The sequence below is a fragment of the Equus asinus genome, chromosome 8 (genome assembly GCF_041296235.1).
Source record: "Equus asinus isolate D_3611 breed Donkey chromosome 8, EquAss-T2T_v2, whole genome shotgun sequence".
Taxonomy (NCBI): Eukaryota; Metazoa; Chordata; class Mammalia; order Perissodactyla; family Equidae; genus Equus; species Equus asinus.
In genome coordinates, this window is record NC_091797.1 from 50337045 (window position 1) to 50361737 (window position 24693).

At 40.8% G+C, this 24693-nt stretch overlaps 1 protein-coding gene across 1 annotated transcript in view; it reads left to right on the forward strand.

The window, feature by feature from the left end:
• Positions 1-23252, forward strand: part of MBOAT1 (membrane bound O-acyltransferase domain containing 1) — a 95962-nt gene extending 72710 nt beyond the window's left edge. Inside the window, exons 6-13 of the mRNA XM_014867357.3 lie at positions 104-158; positions 1659-1842; positions 3721-3913; positions 8878-8981; positions 11753-11817; positions 13867-13999; positions 16474-16625; positions 22035-23252. Of these exons, the coding sequence (XP_014722843.2) occupies positions 104-158; positions 1659-1842; positions 3721-3913; positions 8878-8981; positions 11753-11817; positions 13867-13999; positions 16474-16625; positions 22035-22161 (1013 nt within the window). The 3' untranslated portion in view covers positions 22162-23252. The remainder of the gene's footprint in view (positions 1-103; positions 159-1658; positions 1843-3720; positions 3914-8877; positions 8982-11752; positions 11818-13866; positions 14000-16473; positions 16626-22034) is intronic.
• Positions 23253-24693: the final 1441 nt, after the last annotated feature.

A 24693-nucleotide genomic window follows, 5' to 3' on the forward strand; every position in this document is an offset into this window, starting at 1 on the left:
TTTTATAAATCACTTTTTTCAAATGAGTTTTATAAGCCTCTTCTAGGATTAGTTATCTCCTTCACTTCAAACGTCTTATTTCTAAATTTTCTCCTTTTCGTAGGATTAGGTCGAAGAGCTGAAGACCTCTCTGTGGAGCAACATCGACTTGCTGTAAGGTAAGTGAAGGTTAACAATATATTCTCGAGCCCTTTGTGTATCAGTATCTAGACCTCCTCCTGATTTTGTTATATCTACATCTTCACTCCATTATATGGATGTAATATTGTTTATTTAACGAATCTGCTATTGCTGGACACTTGGGTTGTCTACCACTCTTTGGCTTTTAGAAATGGTAAGTGATGAATAACCTTGTCCATAGGTCATTTTAAGTGGGGTTGGGTATAGCTGTAGGATAGAGTCCTAGAAGTGGGATTGCTAGGCCAAAGAGTAAATGGATCTGTAATTTGTTAGTTTTGCAGGATGATTCTTCTCTGGAGGTGTGTCTATTCCAGAATTATTTTTATTGGGCATATATCTGGGGGTCCTCAAGAAACAGTTAATTATCAATGCATATCAGTGGGGTTAAACACTGGCGTGAAAAAAGATAAGAAGAAGGGCTGGAGAGATAAATATGGGCTGGGAATAGCAGGAAGACCGAAGGCGGACTTCGGCCAGTATTGGTGTGCAGCTGAAAGGCGGGTGGGTGATGGAGAGGAAGGGAGGCTATGTAAAATAGGGGAATAACATTGATATATGGGAATGGAAATGGAAATGGCATGTGGAGTAGCACATCGGGGAGGGTGGTGCAGCCATGGTGGAGGGTTCCTACTGGAGGGGTTTAGGAGATAAATGGCGTAAGGGAGGGTTGGGTGGTAAAGAGATTGAGTGCTTCGTTCCTTCGTTAAGGAATTAGGACTTGGAAGCAATGGAAAAGCATTGGAAGAGTCTAATGAATCAAGTTCTTTGCTAAGCATTATGGGGGTGTAAAGGCCATAGGGCGTAATTCCAGTGACTGCTTAACAACGGCATTTTAGGAAGCCGTTCCCCACAGTGCTATCCTGCTAGAGGAGCATGCCTCCTAAAATGCCATTAAAACGTTACACAGAACTAGTCTCTACAGGATTTTTTTCCTGCTACCTCTCTTGTCTGTTCAGGACCTCGTGCCTGGATGCCAAAGCCGACTAGACTTAGAGCGGTAGTTTTGTGTGGCCTCTTCAAGTGGAAACTGGTTCCACCCATCATTTGTTTTGTGTTTATTTTGGCAGTCGGAAGGGAGTTTTCCCATTTCAAAGCATCAGCTAACATGAGGTCAGGTTCCCACCCTGCCTTATGTTTATTACCTTCATTTTCTCTTGTAGACAGATGAGGTTTATGAGAAAGAGCTTTTGCCAGCTTCAGAGTTGCCTTTGCCCTGCACCCCGCCCTCAGTGCTTGTATCGGTGATTGGCCAGCAGAGGGCGCCACGGAGTGCTGCGCCGTCTCAAAGCCACTCGCCCACCTTGTTATCTTTCCCAGAAGATTTCTCTCTTAGGCGTATTTTTAAAGAAACAGGGCAAGGAAAGATCACATCACGTTTAATAATCTACAAAGACAACACCTGTGTTTACAGTTTGCGTATTTGCAAATATGAAAGAAAAATCAAAGACTTGTCAGTTTTTTACTTTTTATTTTCACAGAGTAAAACCCTCTTTTCTGGAATACTTAAGCTACCTTCTCAACTTCATGAGTGTCATAGCTGGCCCTTGTAACAATTTCAAGGACTATGTAGACTTCATTGAGGGGAGACATATACACATGAAGTTGCTGGAAGTGAACTGGAAGCAAAAAGGTTTCCACAGCCTGCCAGAGCCTTCTCCCATGGTAAGTTTCTAGTGCCAAGTATTTACCCAGAGGTCCAGAAAACGAGTTTTTCTGCCAGAGCTGACTCTCACTAATAATTGTTCTAATTAAAAAGCCAAACAGTTTACCAGAAAGCTTGGCCAATGACTTTTTTCCCCATTTGTTTAAAATACCAGTATTGGTATTTATTTGCAGCAGCTCTCTGTGTTGGAGCAAGAGATGTTTATTTCACAGAGCTCATTGGCTGGGAATATTACAGAAATTGATCCCTTAGTCAGCCAGCCAATCTTCAGTGCCTACAATGTACTCAGCACTGTGCTAGTTAACACATTCAAATTTATGAGTGTTTTGTCTTTATGAAGAGAAATTAATATACAGCCAAAGGATAGTATGTCATCAGAGGTGGACGAGAATCAGTGAGCTTTTTATTGTGGAGCCTGCTGATTGCAAGGGAAAACAGTTTTATGATGGCATGCCCAAAGCTTGGTTTTATTGACTTTGAGAGAGTTTAAGATGGTTTTTTGAAATCATATTTTAATTTTAATCTGAATTTTATTAATCTCAAATTAGATAAAATTAGGATAATTTATTCAGCTTTAAAGATATGCTAAATTTACTCAGATCAAATATCCTGTATTTAAGGGAAATTTGTAGTTAATTGAAGGAACGGGGAAAATTGGAAAAGGGAGAAAATGAGGATAATTTAAAAATTTCAGAAATGCTAGTTAAAGTCCAGACCAAATTAATTATTTGAAAATTTAAGTGATTTGTTAATTAAGCATGAATTTTCAGATAGTTCTGACACAGTCGGGTCCTCAACACTTTGTGGTTAGTCAACTGTCTCAGCTCCAGCTGCTTTATTGAAACGATCTGGGAGTGAAGTCGCCATGGTTAGAGACATCAAAGTAACCACAGGTGTTTGTAGGCAGTGTCTGTCACAGTAGTGCTTTTGTGTTTCACGTGCTTTTATTTAGAAAATAATTTTGTCACAGAGTCTTAACCTCAGTCTCCAAGGAGACTCTAGTGCACAGAGAAAATGAAGTGGTGAGGCCGCGTTTTGGCTAAAGACACATTAATGGGAGGGGGCTGGCAGCCACGACCTGGTGCGTCCCCAGTGGTGGTGTCATAATTGTGGCCAAGAGTGGTGAGCACTTAACTGGGAGTGAGACACTGTTCTCAGTACCTTGTAAATATTCATTCACTTAAACCCCTAGCTACTATGTGAGGGAGGTGCTGTTGTTATCCCCATATTACAAATAAATGGAGCCTGTTTTTATAAAGCTGGGGACTGTAATTCTGTTGATGTTACATGACATTCCCTAGAATGGCAGGGAAACTGGGCAAGATCGCTCCTTCCAGAGGTATTTAAAATGTCAGAGCAGACTACGTGTAAGTTACTCTGGAAGGCGTTCGAAAGCTTTCCATTACCTACCGGCGTCCTGGTTCAGGCATTTAATCACTTTGATCCTTCCTAACTAAGCCTCTGTCCTCGCCGGTAATTCAAACCCATTTCCTTGGCTCTGCTGGCTACAGAAGTGGAAGGCAGTGGTTCTTTCTTTCCGAAGGAAGTTTGCCGCTCTGTAATGTCATCTATTTCTCTTGTGTTTTGGATAATAAAACCACCTACCCTTTGTAGGTAGAATTTCCTGGTACGAGTTTTCTTCCATTTTAGATACATTCAGTCCTCAAGTGTCAGAGGTCTATTCTGCATCTAAATATAGTATATCTGCCGATCATCCAAATCGTGTCGCGAGGAACTATGCCTGCTGCCCCTCCTTCTGGGGAATGTTGTCAAAACAGCTATTGCAATAGCTTTGTTCTTAATGTGCCCCTGCCAAAATGGTTTTCCTCAGCCCAGAATCTTCTGAACGGTTACGCTGATCTTTTCCTCGTTTTCAGGGAGCTGTCATACACAAGTTGTGCATGACCTTGGTGTCTCTCCTTTTGTTTTTGACACTCACGACGACCTTCCCTGTCACCTGCCTGGTCGACGACTGGTTTGTTCACAAAGCAAACTTTCTGACTCGACTCTGCTATCTATATGTTGTCATGCAGGCCTCAAAGCCCAAGTATTACTTTGCCTGGACATTAGGTAAGTTTGATGGAGTGGCCCTAAAGGAAGGAGGAAAAAAATGGTACTCCCTTTGATGGCTTACCCAGAACAACATTTTGGATCACCTAATCTAAAAAAGTCTAATACATACTGGAAGACAGTTGAGCCAGTATCCTTTTTCCCTTCCCAGCATAGCACTCTTCTCTCCTGCCATCCATAAACCCAGTCACCTGTAATAAAGAGAAAAGCAATCCTGGCTGTTGTTTAAACCCAATGTTATTAACAGATGTCAAAACTTGGAAGCTTCTGTTTCCACCAGTCAAACTTGGCCATTTAGTGCAGTGGAAAGTTAGGGAAAAATTCCAGGCCAGCCCAGTGGCGCAGTGGTTAAGTTTGCATGTTCCACTTCGGGCGGCCCGGGGTTTACCGGTTCGGATCCCGGGTGCAGACATGGCACCGCTTGGCAAGCCATGCTGTGACAGGTGTCCCACATATAAAGTAGAGGAAGATGGGCATGGATGTTAGCTCAGGGCCAGTCTTCCTCAGCAAAAAGAGGAGGATTGGCAGCCGATGTTAGCTCAGGGCTAATCTTCCTCAAAAAAAAAAACAAGAAAAAAAGTAAGTTAGGGAAAAATTCCAGAATGATCTGGCTTTCTTGTCATTTTTCTGGATTGTACATCATAGAGGATACAGACTGAATTAATTTTATCAACACACATGCTAATGTAGGTTACACTTTTTCGTTAAGAAATTGTTCGTTAAGCTTTATGCCTTAGAAAGAAGCTGACTTCAAGTGATTTTCTTTTTTTTTTTAGGGTTGAAAGTTCAACTTCATTTGGTTTTATCACACTTTTTTTTTTTTCCTGGGAGGTAATTTAGTCAATATTAAGCTTTTATCTCTTTCCTTTCAAACAATTTTAGACTGGAAAAGTTTAAAGCTTTACTAAAATGAGCAATAAACCCTTTATTTACTTCCCAGGAGTGGTAAAGGGTTTGGACCGTTTCACATTGGAAACCCTTTCAAGGACGGAAGTTTAACATCTCAGCTGGAAGGAACGTGGGGCTTGATGTCAGCGAGCAGGGACTCAGCTTATTGAGTCAAATAGATGATGAAACTCAGTTCCTCGTGCTTAGCCCATATTCTGTGAGTGAGGCCGTAGCATTTAATTGAGTTCCTCTTCTCTCATTTCATGCTTCAGGCTTTTAGCCTCAAATTGAAGTTTACAGCTATTAAATTATTTTTCTCATTTATTATATTTTTTATTGTGGTAAAATATATGTAACATAAAATTTACCGTTTTAACCATCTCTAGTGTACAATTTAGTGGCATTAAGTTCTTTCACACTGTTGTGCAACCATCACCACTATCCATCTCCAGAACTTTATCCATCACTCCAAACAGAAACCCTATTCATTAAACAAAGTAATAAGTCCTCATTCCTCCCTCCCCTCAGCTCCTGGTCCAGTTATTTTTAAAGGTCAAAATGTTCAGGGATAAGTTCAGTCCAATGCAGCATTTATGTAATACTTGGCCAGCGATCTGACTTAGAGCTTTTTAAAATTGGCAGTGTGGGAAATTTGTTTCTGTTTAGTTTAATTCAAGGGGTTTTCGTTGAGTACCAGGTTCTGTGCTATGAGGAATTCAAAGGTAAGATATCTTCTCTACCCTCAAGATTGGTACACTCTGTGGGAACACAGATGTGCACCCGCACCAGGCAATATGCATCAAGAGCTGTCCCAGAGGTAGGAAGACAGAGGAGATCTCGATGCATATGGACTGGTCATTGGGGGAGGCTTCAGAAGTCTCTCTCATTCCTTTTTCTGCAGTTGTGTTATTATTGGAAAATGATAATTTCTTTAGTAGGTAGGTCTGATACCAACTACGGTTTGAACCTACTTGGAACACCAGGCTTATTTTTCTATGTGAAATGGTATTTTCACTGTGCTCTAACCTGTGTGTGTATGTGTTTTTAAGAGAGAATCTTTCAACTCCCTTTACTACCTTCTACTTGCTCACTCATCCTCCTTTTCTCTTTCCCTCTCCCTACCCTTCCTGCTCCCATATTCTGTATCCCAGGGCTTGTGGGCTGGCTCCTGGACTAAATCAGTTCCCGATTTAAGGAGGAAAGAATGGCCATTCCGTGGCCTGATAGGGAAAGTCTAACACGAGGTGGGTTGTGCTGGTGGGGCCCTGGCTGGGGAGGGGGTGACAGGGAAGAGGGGGTGTCTGGCATCGTTCTGCCCTTTTACCCCAGATATCTGGAGTATGGAAGGAACCCTTTCTGTGGATAGCTTTCTCTGTGGACTTAGCTCTTTTTCTTTTCTTTTTCCCTCCTTTATCTTTTTTGGTAGCTCCAGTAGAAACACTTCATTAATTTGTATGGCCTCAATTTGAAATTTGTTACCGCTTAGATTTCATGGGCTGGTGTGACATTAACCTTTGTATTATTTATGAATAAAGAAGCAATGAATAGTATAACTGGGAACATTTAAACTGCTTAACCAAATAATTGTTTTATCCAGCTCCTTAAAACATCATTTACATATAATTGATGTACTAATTATACATGATTATAAATTTAATCCTTAAAGCCGGGCTCTTGATGAATCTCAGCTTAGCTGCACTGTGTTAGCCTAGTTCTAGTTACTGTTTATATTGAAATAATACAGCTATTTTCTTTGGACTTAGTGTATAATTCTGGTTGTTTTTCCCCTACTAATTAGTGAGACTCAATGTTAGCCCAGGCTGTGTTCTAAGGATCACAAACTCCAAAATATGGGTGTCCAAATTAATTTATCCGTAATAATACAATACAGTGCACAATACGAGTAAAGCCAATTTTGGACTGGTGAACTTAGAACCTCTAACTGTTCTAAGACAAAAGCAAGTCTTGGATAAACTGTAGCGGGATGTACAAAGGAAAGCAGGGAATTCTGACATCGTCTAAATGCACCAGTTCTGAGTCACCGCTTCTGGTCCTGCATCATTTATCTTTCAGAGTGGCTCCTAGCTGCTCGGACTGTGGAATCAGAGTTCTGCTATTCAGATTCTGGCATTGTTTACCACCTGAGTGATCTTAATGTTGACATCACTAAGCCTCGGTCCCCTTAACAGCAAGATGGGGGCAATAATAATAATAATAATAATAATAGCAACTGCTACCATTTCTTGAGTGCTAACTTGGGCTAGGCACTGTGCTATGCACTCTATACACACTTAATTTTGTTTAATCCTTTCACCATCCCTTTAAAATAGGTCCCATTATCACATCCATTTTATACTCAAGGGAATAGGTTTCTAGAAGTTAGATAACTTTCCCAAGGCCATGAATTTGCTCTGTTGCTGAGTGGAGATAGGAACCCAGGGGATCTGCCTCCAGAGCCCGCCCTTAACTACCGTCTTCATACTGTTGTGAGCATTAAATGAGAAGTGTCTGTAGAATGCTCTATAGAATCCTGGAAAGATAGTAAGCATGCATGCACAGACACAGATAGTTATCATTATTCTGTTTTTCTAGATCTGACCCAGATGTGCCAGATCAGAGGCTAGAGACAGAAGTAGGAATTTAGGGACTGCTATGCTGGTCCCAGCAAGGGCAGCCCAACCTGGTTTTTAATTGTCAACACAGACGTCAGGGCCCCTCTTCTCTCAGTCTAGTTTCTCTTCTGTCATTCACAAATTTCTTCCCACACATTTAAAACTGTTAGTTTTTTAACTGACACACCCTCACTTTGTTCTTATTTTTCTTTTCCACCAAGTTTCTATCCAGTCGGCTTGGGAGAAAGACATAGCAGGACTTAGTACTTTTCATCCTTTCTTCTCTAAAAGAAACCAGATCATTTTACAGTGAAGCCAAGCCTAAGATAAGCAATGTTAAATCATCACCTCTGCCAAAAGTAAATGAGACAAACACAGAACACGTTGTTTTTCTTTAGGGGAAGCTTTCAGAAGTCCATGTTGAGTTGGACTTGAACTCCTATAGAAACAGAAGGAATAGAGCTACAGGAAAGAAAGATTTATCTAAGGTTTCCTCCAGATCTAAGACTTGAGGGTGTTGTGATTTAATTAGTTCGGTTAATTACATTTTTAAGAAAATATTCTGACAGAATTAGCTCAAAATAAGATAAATGAAAGGAGAAAATTGGCCTCTTGATCATCATCATCAAAATAAGTTGATTTCATCAGGTCTGTATTTGGTTACAAAAACGTTTCATTAAGGATTTGATTAGAAATGTAATACCACAGGGGGACATTTTCTTAGAGTTCAGTGACGTGAAATAAGGAGGGAGACAGGAGCTTTCAGACTGACTTTATGGGTAGGATGGGTTTGGTAATTGTGTCCAGGTGTGGCATCTGTGGCAGCTGGCCCTAAATTCACATCTCTAGCTCTGTTTTTTTCTTGTGTTCTAAACTTTCCTGACTGCATGTTGGCAGCCCCATCTGATGTCCTACTGACATGTCATGCTTAATATGTCCAGAGTGAGCTCCAATTTCTCTTTCAGAGCTGGTTCCCTCCTAACTTAATGCTGTCTAGCAGTTAATGTCCTGCCTTCTTTAATGACAGTTCTTGGACCGCTACTGAGACCCCTGTTTCTTCTGGTCTCTGCTTCTGAGCTTAGATGTATTTTTACCTTGTTCTCTTTCACCCCTTCTATCAAATGGTCTCTAAATCCTCCTTATTGCTTTCCTTTGGTTCTTCATTTCTCTTTTTTCTCATTTTGCATTCTATGAGCATCTAGTGCCTTTCTTCTTACTTAGCAGGTGCTCACTAAATGGTAGTGAATGAGTAAAGATGAATGAATAAAAATTGAGGCCACTCAAGAGCCAAAAATGTTTTCTCTGATTCATAACAGTAGCAGGTCCTTTAGATTTTTTTGGTTTCTTTACCAAGGAAGCTACTGTGTATCTCTTGATCTTAAAGCTAGACAGACATTTAGTATCTTTTAAGGCAACAATGTGACTTTTGTTCCATATCCTAATGTGTTGTTTTAAAAACCATAGCGGATGCAGTGAATAATGCAGCTGGCTTTGGGTTCAGCGGAGTGGATAAGAATGGAAATTTCTCTTGGGATCTACTTTCTAACCTAAACATCTGGAAAATTGAGGTGAGTCTACCATGCTTTTGCATCAAGCTTCCATAGTGAGTAAAGCAAGTGGTTTGCTTGGAGCGTGGGATCCATGGACGTTCGTCATCAGTGTCCAAAGAAAAGCTACTATCAGGGAATGCCATGTCCAGCAGCCTCCTGGACAGTTTGCGTCTTGGAATTTTTTTCCTCCTTGTTTTTTTAAAGATACCTACTTTCTTGATAGGTCTAATGGTTCAAGGAATAATGACACACACAAGTCTGAAAAAGAGCCAGGAAAATCTTTTTGCTGTTTATATTCCTGTTCTTTCGACTAGAAAGTACAGATGTCATTTTCTCTTGTTCACGTTCTATTTTGTTCGGTCGAGAACGCAGACTGGAAGCCCCTGTATTTAGATTTTAATATTGCAGGTGTTCTCTGTGGTTTCTTTGGACACATTTATAATCCGTTTCCTTTTAGGGAGAATTGTCAAGGCACCCAGCTTTTAGGCCACTAGAATCAGTGTGTTTTTTCTGTTTCTTCTTTCTTCCACAATTATCGACCACAATCCTTGATGTGTCTTCATCATCAGAGGTGGTTTCTTTGGAGCCACATTACTCTTGGTTTCCTTGGCACTGTCAACACTTGGAGCTGATAGGAATGCCAGGTCTTAGACCCTTTTCTCCTTGTAGCTGAATGGGAGTAAGGACATAATTCTCAACATACAGAAGTCTTGGTTCTCTAACCAGGTGACTCCAGTTTGCTACGGGTTTCGGTTTTCCACCCATCCCAGGGCAGGCAGAGTGCCATTGGAGAGTTTGGGCAGAGGGGGATGTAACTGTAAAGTAGGAAACAGGGATGTGGAGACTGACCACCTGCCACCCACATTAGGTGGACACTAGGCCACAGTGGACATGGGGGGCGCCCTTCTCCTTCTTGATGCCTGAGGCTTCTCTTTATCTTAAGTAGACAAGCTCCAGCCTTCAGAACAACCTTTCTAAGTTTGGGGAAGGCAGTGTAGATAATCTGCAAGCTTCTCTTTCCTACATGGATGATGTCAGTGAGAGTCCAAGTGTATTATGACTTTCCTGCCTTTTCCCACTAAAACTCTTCTCTCTCTCAAAACTCTTGGACCACTGCTGGCTGCCTTGGAGCGCTGTGGGTAAATGTCCTTCAGAGTGGCTCTCCTTGATCCTTGGCTGCCCACAGTCCACTGAGCTATATACACCAAAAGACTGACTTCTTTCACTGTGGGCATGTGTTCAGGGTAAAGGACTAAGTTATTAAATGTTTATTATAAAAGAAAAGCAGAAGGAGAAAGTTTATATTTTCTTCTTCTTTTTTTTTTTCGCTTGAGGAAGATTCGTTCTGAACTAACATCTGTGCCAGTCTTCCTCTCTTTTATATGTGGGTCACCGCTGCCACAGCATGGCTGACAAGTGGTGTAGGTCCTTGCCTGGGATCTGAACCCACAAATCTGGGCCACTGAAGCAGAGCTTGCCAAACTTAACCACTATGCCATGGGGCCAGAAAGTTTGTATTTTCAGTGGAGTTGATATACAGCAAGGAACTAAAGAACTCCAAGGAAGTTTGATTTAGTTAAGGTACCTTGAGCTGTGCATATAGCATTTTATTAGTCAGAGAAGACAAGGATAATTAAAACGCCTTAGGGTTTTGAAATAAAAACTCATAATGCAAAATCTGTCTGGGGGCCAGGTTGGTGACATAGTAGTTAAGTTCATGCACTCTGCTTTGGCGGCCTGGGGTTTGCCAGTTCGGATCCCTGGGGTGGACCTATGCACCATATCACCATGCTGTGGTGGCATCCCATATACAAAACAGAGGAAGATTGGCACAGCTGTTAGCTCAGGGCCAATCTTCCTCACACACACACACACACACACACAAAGAAAACAAAAAGAAAATGAAAAATCTGTCTGTCTACCTACCCACCTACCTACCTACCTGTCTTCTCTCTCTTTTCCTCCCTCTCTGCCTTCCTTTTAAACATACTGCATTAGGCCAGTGTACAGCTTCCTAAGATTTTCTTATGGTTGAAACAGAAAAAAGTGGCACTTGTACTTCCCACCTTTGTTAGGAATTCTGGTTCTTGAGTGTTGGCTTCATGCTATGTGCCACCAGCCTTTGAAAAGACTTTTTTTTTTGAGTGAGAAAACCCAGTTGATGGCTTCTTTTGGAATCTCTCCTCCTCAGTGGTTAATTTACCTGCGTCTTTGCCAGTTGGGTGATATTTCTTTGTTTCCTTTTCTGCACGGTGACTCCTTCATGCATAAAATCTCTTACTATTCTAGATACAGTAGGAAGCGTTTGAACCCGTGCACCCGTTTGTAGAATAACCCCACAAGACTGACCTAGTTTATAGATGGCTGCCTAGTGAAAAGATGACAGTTACATTCAAGCTGTCTCCAAAAGGGCACGAAATTCACAGGATTAAACTTTTCCTGTGGCAAATCCCCTTTTAGATTATTTGGTCTTCAAATTCAGATGACTCAAAATTTTTTTTTTAACCACAGTGGAAGGAAAACCCACAAAACAGTCCTTCAGTTTTCCTATAATTAGAAAATAAATTTTGAGAAAAATGGAGACTTTGCAAGTTAAGTTTAGTGCAAAGTTAATCTTGTAAACACCAGAAAATTCTACTGCATACAATGGAACAGCTGATCTACTCTTGACTGAGTCGTCTCTATTGAAATAGCACATCTACTCTGCTGCCAGGGAAGTTCTGGAGAAGACTTTCCATTACTTGGGGTATTTTTAAAGCTAACGATAGGTGTTATTTTCCTCTTTCTAGACTGCCACAAGCTTCAAAATGTACTTAGAAAACTGGAATATTCAGACAGCTACTTGGCTAAAGCGGTAAGAAAAACAAAAACGACCTCATTACTCATGGCACTCGGATATGTTTAGATGGAAGCCGTCAGATGAACAGCAATCCTCTGCCCGTAGTAATGTCATCTGATGCTTTGTTTTGTATTAACATTTATGCCTTGTAAATGAAAAAGTAGAAATATAGTGATTTGAGAAGGTCACGATGTAGCATGTTTATTTTAATATATCAGACACTGGATGCTGCCATTCCTGTGTACCAGGCACCCATTTAATCCTCAGAGCAATCCCATGAGATGGTGGTAGTTATTACCCCTGTTTTACAGATGAGGAAAGTGAGACTCAGAGAAGTTATGTCACTTGCCCAAAGTCACACAGCCAATGAATAATAGATAAGAGCCCAAACAGACTGTCTCCAGAGCCAGGCTCTTAACCTCTGTACTGCGCTGCCTCTTACCTAGCAGAAAGTCTGTCAGCATCAAATGACTGACAATCTCTATGCTCATCTCCAGCACTAAAGGCTTTATGATACCCCAGATGTTTATTTTAACTGTATTTTTGTTGATATTTCTCTGTCCTTTTGTTTCTCTTCACAGTCCAAAATTAGAAACGTTGCTTATTATGGACTAATAATATGCTGTCCTTGAAGCAGAAGACTCTAGTGAATATTCCTATCATATGAGTGCAGGGAGAACATAAGAATATTAAGCTGTAGATTCTACTGTTTTTGATAAATAGCATTTTTCATAGGTCAAAACGTTGGGGTAAAAGAAGAGACAAGTACAGTAATCTCTCCAAAGTAAGCTCGTGCAGTGTTGTCTGAAAATTGATCGAACATGCAGTTTTTGAAATTTTGCCCTTAATGTTGTTGCTATTAATTTTGCAAATAATTTTAGCATAAACCTCTATTTCTGTATATTGAGTAATCTCAATGTACCGGGAGTCCTAGTGTCTCCATTAGGAGTTTATATTCTGTGGTGACTGAACATACAGGATTCCACATAAAAAATGAAAAAAAGTGTTTATTTAAAAAAGTCATTTTAGAAAATGAAATATTTCATTCCTACAAAAAGATACAGAGGGGAAGAAAAAAATACCTATGCAAGCTACCCTCATTTCAAAAAGAAACATTGCAAATGGGGTCCCAGTCCTTTGTTTCTGTCCCCAAGTACATTCTGTTTCTTCCTTTGAAGAGGGAGCCATAATCCTTAGTTTGGGTTTAAATCAGTTACTTTGACAACCCATATGGTGCTGGATTGGTGTTAACTGTTTGAATTTCTAATTTATTCTTTAGCTGGGTCGTCTTATTTACTAAACCACGTAGTGGCTTCCTTACAGTGCCATTGGCAATTCATAGGCTGAATTTGGGAGAAAGCCCCCTATCGCTTTGTCTTAATAATCAACCAAGAAGCCAAAGATCTCCAGGGTATTTGTTGACAGTTTCTAAATCCTCACAGTATCCTCACTCTTTAAGGCAAATGCATGGATTGAAATCTGATGGACACTGTGAGAACTGGAGAGGTCATATAACCAACACATAGATTTTGTGCTGGAGTCATTGCCAAGAGAGATCAAAAGTGTTGCAGCATTGATTAGTTAGATGGCATAGGGGCTAGGCTGGAAAGGTAAATTAATTTTGACTAAATGAAGATATCCATTTCTAAAGACCCTTACCCTGATTCCAAAACTTTTAGTGCCAAGGGCACTTATCCATAAGTATCCCTGGTAGATTAGGCCATTAGTGGAATAAGCTTCCATAAGGCAGGAGCTCGTGCTGGGTATAGAGTGACCACTCAGACTTTTATTAGATATAGTATGATGGGGTCCAGATCATTTAGTTCTATGGAGGTTAAAAACTCATATTCATCTCCCCAAAGGATTGCCTATCTGGTAGTTTTCAAGAAAACTAGAGCTCAGGCTGCTTGGATTGCACTGCAAGTCCCTGAATGGGGTTAGGCAGGCATGCCATCAGTAATGGATCAAATGATTTCTGCATGGTCTGATCCAAAAAGATGCAGTGTAGCTAGACGTTTCTGGTATGTTTGACCTGTGGCTTGTTGCACCTTCCTCTCTTCACAGAGTGTGCTATGAGCGGGTTCCATGGTACCCCACCATGCTAACCTTCATCCTGTCTGCCTTGTGGCACGGGGTCTACCCTGGATACTATTTTACCTTCTTAACTGGAACCCTTGTCACAATAGCAGCCAGAACGGTAAGCTTCCTTTGGTTGTAGGGTCTTTTCCTTAATAATCTGATGCCTTTGTGTTTGTTGTCTTTTAGTTCCCATCAGGAGTCGGGAAGGTGGGGGCGGGAGTGGTATTTTGAAAAATCAAACAAAAGTCTTCCCACTAGAGAAATACTTCAATATATGGGAACTTTGGGTCATAAAATGATTAGCCATTTTATTTTCTTAGTATTTACAGAGAGTGTTTGCAAAACAAAAGGAATTTTAGCACTAATGTTTAAGACCTTAAGAGATGAAGACATTTTTAGTCATTAGAGACAGTAAACAGTCTACTAATTACAGATGATGATGATTATTAATTAACGTAGGCTCCGTAGGACTTCATTTTGCTTATACTCCACTTACTTTCCCTTGTCATTATCCTAAGCCTAGAAATAATTCACAAAGTCTCTGAGCAGCCAGTAAAATTGCAGCCACAGGAACTGTGTTCTGTTAGAGATTGCTCTAACCTTTCATGCACGGTCTCAGGCCTGATCCAATTAATTTGTGTAAAATTCTTTGTGACTTTTATAAATTTGGTTCTCTAGGTTTTTGGGTAGCCTTCAGTTTGTCCTAGACTGTTTCTACTATGTGCTGGTTATAGAGCAGGATAATAGAGGAATAATAAAATATGCCTGTCCTCAAAGAATGAGATGGACACATATGTAGGTAATTGCAATTCAAAGAGCTCTGTCAAACAGAATTTTGTATTTGATTTAATTGCAATCTTTGATAAGGATTGTGGCCTTCCTTATTCAGGTACCAAGAATTTTTAATGACATATGTCAAACTGTATTTTGGATGTGAACTTAGGAGCTCCAGCCTATGTGTTGACCCATTCCTTAATTCATCTATTCTGTGAATATTTTAGAAGTCCTACTATGTGCCAGTCAGTGTTCTTGGTTCTGGGCTACCGCAGTGAACAAGACAAGGGTCCCTCCCCACGGAATTCCTATTTTGGTTAGATGAGTGTTTGTTGGAATATGTGTGTGAACAAGATGGATAATTGATTACTATTCATGCTGATTAGCACACTTTTAAAATATGGTATATATTGTACATATACATGTGCATATGGTATATATTGTACATATTTGTGCATAGAAAACAGGGAAGACATTTTTCTTTTCTCCCATTCGTATACCTACTTGGATTATAAAAGAAAACTAAAGCACAGATGGCCAGGAAAAACTAAAACAAAGGCTAGAATTTTGTTTGTTAATATATTCAGAGTATTATTCCATAAAATGTCTTTAGTCTGGTGATCTCAGCTGGTATAAAAACATTGATTTATGTAAAACCTTTCTTTTGGGTGGCCTGGAGACATTTTCCGTAGATGAGTCAGGTAGGGCGTGGAGAGGAGAGAGTTGAAAGGAACAGTATTCCCATTTTTTTCTGAAAGGAGAATGAACTTAAAGAGTCATGAATTGTCTTAGGCCCAGGGAGTCACCTAATAAATTCTCAATCGTGCTTCCAGATACTGCTCAGGCTCCCCCCAGTGGATGGACTTCTGGCCTCTGTCTTAAGGAACTCAGGGCCAAGGAGAGGAATCCTAGGCTTACCAGGCAGCCATGGTACCAGGGATGAGCCTTTCCTGCTTTGGGGCTCACCTACCTATAAGCCAGCCATTGTTCCAGCTCTGCCTTTGGTACTTGGATCTGGAAATTAGGTCTTTTTGGAGGCAAATCTAGTTACATGTGTCAAAAGACCGATAAATAAGTGTATCCTTTGACCCAGCACATTCTATTTCAAAGAGCTGCCTCAGTTTCCTTTTCTGTAAAATGGGAATAATGATGCTTAGATGATAGGCTTGTTGGGAGAATTAACAGAGATATATATAAAACATTAGCACAGACTTGGCACACAGTAAGCACTCAGTAAATGGTAGCTGCTCTTATTATTATCAATAGTAATATTATTTTATTATTATTATTCAAAGGTAATAATTAGGAAACAATGCAGAGTTTTAGCTACAAGGTTTACGTATCACAGAATTGTTTACAATAGTGGAGGATGGGAGTCAAGCTAACTTTTCCAAATTAACTTAAAATTATACTGGAGATTAATATTTACCAACATGGAAAAAAATTCATGATTTAGGACTTATTCATAAATGAAAAAACAGGCTAAAAATATATTGATGCCATTGAAAATATAAATATGGATATATATGAATAGAAAAAGTCTTGGAAGGATATGTGCCAAGTTTATAAACAGTGCTTTTCTCTGGGAGATGTTAAAGAAAAAATTTTTTTGCTTAGTTGTTCTTTGAACAGTTTTCTACAGTGGACTTGTACTGTTTTTTTTTATAATAAGAAAACCCATAATGGTATTTTAGTTGAAAATAGGCTATTGAAATTCCAACCGTCTGAGTTCCGTGTTCTTGAGGTATACCACCTGCATGCATGGAGTAAAAGTCATTATTTTTCACCCTCCCCACCTTTGCCTTCTTTGGCTTGCAGATGAGGAACAACTACAGACATTACTTCCTTTCTTCAAAAGCCCTGAAGCTTGTTTATGATGTGGTCACCTGGGCTGTCACTCAGCTGGCTGTCTCTTACACGGTCGCGCCCTTTGTTATGTTGGCTGTTGAACCAACCATCAGTTTATACAAGTAAGTTTCCGTTGTTCTCCATGGCTGTTTAGTAAACTTGTCTGTTTTCTCTGTTTAATTTAGGAGTTGGTAAATTCAGTCAACTAGTACTAAGCATTTCTAAATATGGCTTCACTGTGAAAATGTCCATAGAAAGCTTTAGGAAGAAATGGCCATCCCAGAGATACCAAGGTACAAATAGTGATATAGATGAGCAAAGGTGACGGGAGGCCCTTCAGCCATTCCTGAGATAATTAAGGAATGCTTATGGGAGTGAGTTTGTAGAAGATGTACCTGGATTACAAACCCAGAGGGTGAATTTTGCTGCCCTTGCCTCTCTTTCCTGGGGCTATGTCATGTTGGAGAGCATGGGGCATTCTGAGAGCAGGACAGAAATGGGCGGGAGCTGGATGGGCTGACTTGAGTGGTCTCCAGGAGAGCTCTGTGCTCTCCTGAAATGGCAATGCTGGTGGGTGCATGTGGGGATTTCTGCTATGAGTTGCACATAGTAGAGGGGAGTACGCAGCATTTAGGGTGGAGGAGATGGTCCACCCCAGAGGCAAGAGGCCTTTCGAGAAAGGATGTCAGCCCCTTATATTCAAACACCAGTGCTCCAGCTGAACTGCAAACCTATTCTTGCTTGCTTTTACTGTTTCACTCTTATGTCAAATAAGTCTTATTTCTCCGCTATTGCAAACTGGCTGCGTGACCTCTGGCAAGTTATTAACTTCTTTTACCTGTGTTTTCTCAACTGTAAAATGAGGGTAAGAATAGAATCCACCTCAAAGCACCTCTGTTAGGATTAAATGAGGCAAATGTGCAAAGGGCTCAGCTGGTGCCTGGTGTAGTGTCTATACTCAGTAAATGCCAACTTGTATTATTTAGTGGTTTGCACAGGCTTTTGTAGATTAATTTTGGAAATAGCTATCATCAAAAAAGTAACTTACAAATAAACAGTGCAAACATCCCTTATTTGTAAGTTGAGGATTCCCTATAGTTGATACACCGGTCAGGAATGATCAAAGAAACTTTTAATATTCAATGTAGATGCCAGTGTTTCGCAGGTCATAGGAAAAGAAGGTCAACACCCATCAGTAAAGTCTATTTCTATAATACCAGTTAGATCATAGGAGTTATGTCAGGATAACATGGGAGTTGAGCTGGTTTATTAATATATAAATTTTCCTAGACCAGGCATGCCAGTATAGAGGGAAGAGAATTATAATGTTCAGCAAAAAAAGCCCTCAGTTCAGCTGCTACAGAAATAGAAGCACTTCGGCTCTATATAAGAACATGGAACCTGAGCACCCCTTCGCTGGGCTCCCTCTTCTGAGAGGCACCCTCCCCCCAAAAAAACCCGCACCTCTGGCTGTCAGCTGGGTTTACCTCCCCCATGCCCAGCCTTAGGGCAGCCCCACTTGCTCACAGCTCCGTTTCCCTTCCCCTTGTCTCAGTGCCCTCCAGCCAGCATTTGCCCTTCATTCTCTGCCACCCGCTAAAGCAGCTGTTACCCCCATGAGCTGTCTGCCTGGGCTGACCAAGTTGTTGGCTTAGGTGCTAATTGTTTTTTGTTAGTGCTGTAGTTGCAAAGTCTCATAGGTTTTGAGTTGTCTGCTTCTGACATGATCCCTACCCTCCCATAAGCCTTTGTATTTTAAGCACGTGATATTGCCAAATGAGAGATTTTTCAGGAAGATATGCATCATATTATAGCAGAAATGCCTGTATTCACCTGAGTACCATTTAATACCTGCAGTGTGCTGGGCGCTGTTCTAGAAGCTGGGGATAGAGTGGAGCAAAATATAGAAATCATTCTTGCTCCCATGGAAAGCACAGTCTTCATGGAAGAGACAGGCAATAATTGGCAAATTTATAAACACACACTGAAATCATACTCTGAGTCAATGGTCCAAAGATTTAAGGGAGCATGTAACAGGGATCGGACTCAGACAGGGCATCGAGGGTGGCTTTTGGGAGGTAGTGGCGTTTGAGTTAAGTCCTGGAGGCTGCATAGTGGGAGTGAAGCAGGCACAACGTGTGTGAGGGTGGTGGGCAGGTTGAGCACCGTGGGCTGTGCTCCAGACACAGGGAACAGCATAGAAAAGCCCCCTCATGACAGGAGGAAACTTTGTGCACTGAAGACCCGAGAAACATGAGTATGGGCAGAACATAGAATTAGGGTAGAAAGTGGTGAGCTGAAAAGAGAGAGTTGTTAGGTTTTGGTTTCCCTGTTTATCATTTGAGGATATGGAGGCTCAGAGATGGTGAGTAATTTAATAAAACTCACACAGCAAGTAAGTGCTAGACCTGAGTTTTAGACTCACAGTTCCTTTAACAGCAAGATCCATAGTACATTTACTGAAAATTTCTTTAGGAGAAGCAATTTGGGAAGAAAATGAACACTTGGGGATCATAACTAAGCAATGATTTGTTTGGGATGACATGCCGTTAACCAGCGAAAGCATGCTACTGCTACACGTAGGCAGGGGTTCCAGGGGAAGAATCAAATAGTTACCAATCCAGATCAGGCTTAAGTAGATTTCTTTCCAAAAACAATCTAGAATATTAAAACAAAAACACCTTTGTTTAGGGTGAAAGTGACATTTCTGTCAATTTTGTCAATGTCAGATGATTCAACCTAATGTGTTATCTCGTTATCAAAGTTGCTTATATATATGTAATTTAAATTCCTTATCCAGATCAGCTGTGTCCGAGAGATGTTTCTACACTTATGGAAATGCCATCCCATGTGTGAGCCACCAGTACATGTGGCCATTGAGCATTTGAAACCTGGCTAGCATGACTGAGGAACAGAAATTTCAATTTTATCTAATTTTAATTAATTTGAATGTTGGCAGCCACCTATTGCCAATGGCTATCATAGATTGCATCTCAAAAAAAAGTGTTTTCAGAATCTTTTAAGAGAATTACAGAATCTGGTAAAAGAAATTAAAATTGAATGGTGTTTTAGTGGAGGTGGGTCTGGTTGTATTCCAGATCTGTTCCTCACATGGGGCTAATTTCAGTCACTGGCAGTGAATGACAGTTGTATGCAAATCCATTTCTCAGTATATTCTTCCCTGCTTAACATTTGCATTTCAGATGTGCTTCATTTTTATGTCTATTGTTTTCAATCTATAGTGACTTCAAATTTCAGCTTTGAATTTCTCAGTCTAATTTTTCCTTAAGTGGTAAAGGAGCCCCAAGTGAACACGTAAACGTTATGAAAGAACCTGTCTTAGTCAGCTCACGCTGCTATGACTGAATACTATCGACTAGGTAGTCGATATTTATTTCTCACAGTGGTGGAGGCTGGGAAGTCCAAGCTGGTAGCAGATTCGGTTTCTGGTGAGAGCTCTCTTCCTGGCTTCAGAAGGCTGTCTTCTCACTGTGTCCTCACATGGCAGAGAGAGAGGCAGACAGAGAGAGTGAGAAACACGGAGGGGCACAGGAAGAGAGAGACAGAGAGATGGGAGGAGAGAGAGATGGGGAGAGAGATGAGGAGGAGAGAGAGAGACACACAGACAGGAAAAGTGACAGAGTGAGAGAGAGAGAGAGAGAGAGAAAGAGAAAGAGAGACAGAGAGGGGAGAAGAGACAGAGAGAGACAGAGCTCGTGCACTCTGATTTCTCTTTCTCGATAGGCACTAATCCTATCATGGGGGCCCTACTCTCATAGCCTCATGTAAACCAATTGCCTCCCAAAGGCTGCTCCTCCAAATATCATCACATTGGGAGTTAGGGCTTCATCAGATCGACTGGGTGGGGGGACACATTCAGTCCAGAGCAGAACCTTTCTATGAAATCATTTTGAAAAGCAAACCCTCATACATTAATTTGTCTTTAACTAGATAACACTTTCTTAAACTCAACGTGTAAGAATGTTAGAACTGGTGTAGAAATTTGTGTAGGTACCAATTCCTTGAGAGTGGGAACTATGCCTGATTCATCTGTGTATCTGGAGTACTTAGGCCAGTCCTAGCATGCCCAATCACTGTTAGTTGAGTTTTTCCATAATGAAAAGATCAAATATTCCTTAAAATTTTAGAGAAATATAGAATGTCAGAATAAGTTACTAAACCTCCCTAGGGGACTGAAATTTTTTTCCTTGGCTTTTTCAAAATATTTTGTTTTCATCTAACATAATTACTCCAGTGTAGACTTGGCCACATACGAAGGAGGAAAGCAAAACGGTGCAAGAACAAAGTATATTTTAGATAAGCAGACTTTGAATGCTGGACTTGCCTGTGGCTGGGGTACGCCTGCAAAATCCCAGTTTACGTCTGTTGCGCCAGCGTGTTTGTAGAGTTCTTTTTCACTCTCAGTAATGTCCTGGTTTAGACAGTGCATTCGATGGCCACTTGCCTGTGGCTCTTCACCCCTCTGCTGGTTAAAGTACCATTACTCCTGTGCTGGTCCTGTTTTCCATTCCTGAGAAAAGGGGGAGGGGCTTTGCCTTTCTGTGGATCCCAGTTTAAAGCTTTGTACATTCTAAGCAGTAAATGCTTATTGAAAGAATAAATGAGTGAAGCTCTGCTTCTGTTAGAGCTCTTGACTATTCTGTAGACATTTTCCAGGAGGCATTCCTCTTGCTAAAGGGTGGGCAAGTTTAGGGGATGTGTGAGTTACCTGATTTTAAGGTAGCTGATCTTATGATCACAGAAGCTGGGGAATGATCCATAAACCAACTGTGGGTTTTTCCCCCCGCTTTTAACATTATTTTTCTTGATCTTCAAAAAGGACTGGAGAAAATATAAGTTCAACTTTTCCAAATGGTTATAGAACAGTTGTACAAATGCCAGCTCTTTTTAATTACTTGCACTTATTGATATACTCAGTATTTATCAAGAGTCTGCATTGTACCCAATGTGCTGAATGCCACAGTTAGGCAATAAAAGGCCACAGACCTCAAAAGCAAAGCTTGTTTTTTATCAGTTTGGATGAAAGTTATTTTCAGAGTTATGGAGTAGGTTTTGAAAATCTGGATTCTTCTGGCTCCTAATACGCACAAGAAGAACACCTTACACTGAGCAGAGCATATTGGTTGCATTTGTGTTTAGGGAACAGAGTATAGGGTTTGAATTGGATCCTGGGCATTCTGACACTTTGAATATTGGGGGTTTCGGGCTGTTGTGGGGTTAATTCTCTCAATCTGTGTATAATGTCAGTGAGACAAATACTACACGCCTATCTGCAGACAGCTGGTTGGTTTGCTGTGTCCAGTTTTGTGGTTTTGGTCCATCCCTGGCCCACTCACCCAGGAAAGTTGTTCCCTGTGCAGTGGATCGAGGCAAGCCTGAGTACAAACGCGTCCACTCCTGCCGAAAGCACTGCCTTCACTCGTCAGACTGCAGATGGCGCGGTCATGTTCGTGGGATGGTTCCCATTTGTATCCTTGTTTGAAATACTTTTTGTCTGTTTTTCTTCCTAGGTCCATGTACTTTTATTTACACATCATAAGTCTCCTGATAATATTATTTCTGCCAATCAAACCACAAGCTCATATTCAGAAGCAGCCACAGACTCTGAACTCTGTTAATGAGAAAAAAAAAGATTAATACCTCCAAGAAAAGCTGAACGAGGGGAACTGCAAAACGTTGGAAAGATGAAATGAAAAGGCTCAAGGTTCTCCAGTGACTTAGAGGCAACGTGGACATGCATCTTTTTTTGTTTTTTAAGTGCAGGGAATATTTTTATAAAGCCTTTTTGTACCAGTAAATCAGCCATGTCCAGTTGATTTAATATTTTATAGGACACTTGAGTGGTGTGGAGAATGTAGCAGAGCTGCAGAGACAGTCCGTCCTGCGCTGCTGGGTCCGTGTTTTTCTGGCATGATTTCCAGCCACTGAAATCTGGATGTTGGAACCCAGGCTCCGGAAGTTAGAAGGTGAAGCTGAGATGACTTGTCTTCCAGAACATACCCAGAAATGGTTGTTCCTCCGGAAGCCCCAAATCCTTTGACTTGCGACATTGCTGTTTTCGAATAACTACACTCAGAAGACCGTGGAGTGAGGTTTTCAGGGTACCAAAGACTCTATGAGCCAGGAGGACCAACCGTGAACACTTGAACGGACTGGAAGGCAGACAGGCCCTAAAGTAGGCTGCGTTATTTTCCAGGGATGTAACTCTCCCCTTTTTTCTTCTGAACTGAGCCAAAATTGGAAATAAGAAAGTCTCCTGTCCCCACACCAGGAATCTAGGTGGGGCCACTGCTTCCAAATGTCTTCCACTTCACACGCGCCTTCTGCTGGGAAAACACGCAAGTGTTACCCCATCACAGGCAGCAAAATGTCTTTTAAAGAAATAATTTTTTAAAAAAGTAATTTAAAGTTAAATTGAAGTTTATGAGAAGCAGCAGCTATTTCTCTTTTCTCCCCCATTACACAGAGGTGTTCACAATCATGATGTACACACGGGCTGGTTTTCATTTTCCCGATTTCATAGCTGATTAAATCTGACTTGTTTTAGTTGACTCATCATATTGGAAAGCAGAAATTGAAAGATGGTTTACTTTTCAATCTTTGTTATGAATGTGCTGTGGCTCCTTCTGGGGACTTCTATTGAGTAGGATTCTCTGTGGGGAAGGGAAATGTGGCATTAACTATTGTGGAAAATAATAATAATGATAATAATAAAATATATCCTATAATGGTGTGCCCGCAATCAAATGCCTTGGGAAGAGAGAATTTTTTCAAATCAGATGGTAAAAGAATTAGTTTCTTAATGAATGAATACTGTGTTTGTATATAAAGCAAATATTTCTGAACAGAAGAATTGCTTTTTTTTTGTGCCAGTAGAGACTTGCCATTTTGAAGCACCTGTGTGTTTTTGTGTGTGTTTTAACAAACGTGCACAAGCTTAAGGTTTTACTTGTTGAAAATTGGAGCATTATAACATGTTCAGTTTGTCCTCTATGCAAGGGACTCAGACGGTTTGGTTTTGGGTTGGATTTCTAGCCTTTATTCTCAACTTTTCAGGCAGGACTTAATCCCCTTTTACAGATGAAGAAACAGGATCAGGAGATGTTTGCCAACTGCCCCATGGTCACAGTTCTTGGTAAAGCAGAGATCTGAATCCACGGCAGTTCCAAGAAAGCCGTTGGCCATGCGTCTTTCCATGAGGTGTCCTGGTGGTGCCTTTCTTAGGAAGTGAAGTGTGAAATGATGTGCTTGTCCCATAAACTGGTGCTGGGCAGAGAACTAGAACCTGAACTCTGGTTCTTAAGTGAGATAATGGAAGTTAGGACATAGCACATTTGAGACAGTGTATGAGGTTCACCCCAACTTAACCAGGATATCTTGAGGCAACCTATTTTTCTGTCCCAGGAGGAATATTAGATAGTGGGGAGAAGGGAGGGGATGTAGGTGCCTAAAACCTGTCAGAGTCTGTCTCCAACGGAATATTTTGAGGTGTAAGATCAAAAACAATGCACATCTTGCATACCAGCAAAAATGCTATATATCACCAGTGCATGAAGTGTGTGGAATAATCCATATTACAATGCAATCTTTGAATTTGCAATATGATTTATGGCCGTGTTTCACTGTGTTGCAGTATCTTTAGTTCTGAGAGAAGAACTTCAGTAGCGAGAGGAGAGGTGATCACTAGGGTGACCATCAGTCTTGCTTTGCTAGAGACTCTGATGACCCCTCAACTTCTGGGCAAACTGGGACCACTGGTCCCCCTAGTGACGGCCCAGAATCAATGACTCATCATGGAATGGAGTGGAAGTCAAGCCCCTGGAATCTGGGCTTTGTAGATGCCGTATGTCAGGTAGTACTGGGCCCTTGGGCACATTTTTCTTCTTGTGAGGCTTTTTTTCAGTACTAAAAGGAGAACACTTAGAAGACTGACTGGTACCTTTTTTCCCCTGAGAACTATTTACCCATAGAAAAAAATTTCAATGTAGGGCCAAAGTTTAGACAGAAGGTTGGGACTGTTTCTATTGCTTTCAAGTTCCAAGTTGTCCTAAATATAATATGCATTTAATAATTATGTATTGGGTTGAGCAGCTTTCAGTTTAAAATAAATACATTTATGGTTTTGTTTTTGAAAAGGCCAAATCTAAAATAGTCTATTTTAGTGTTTAG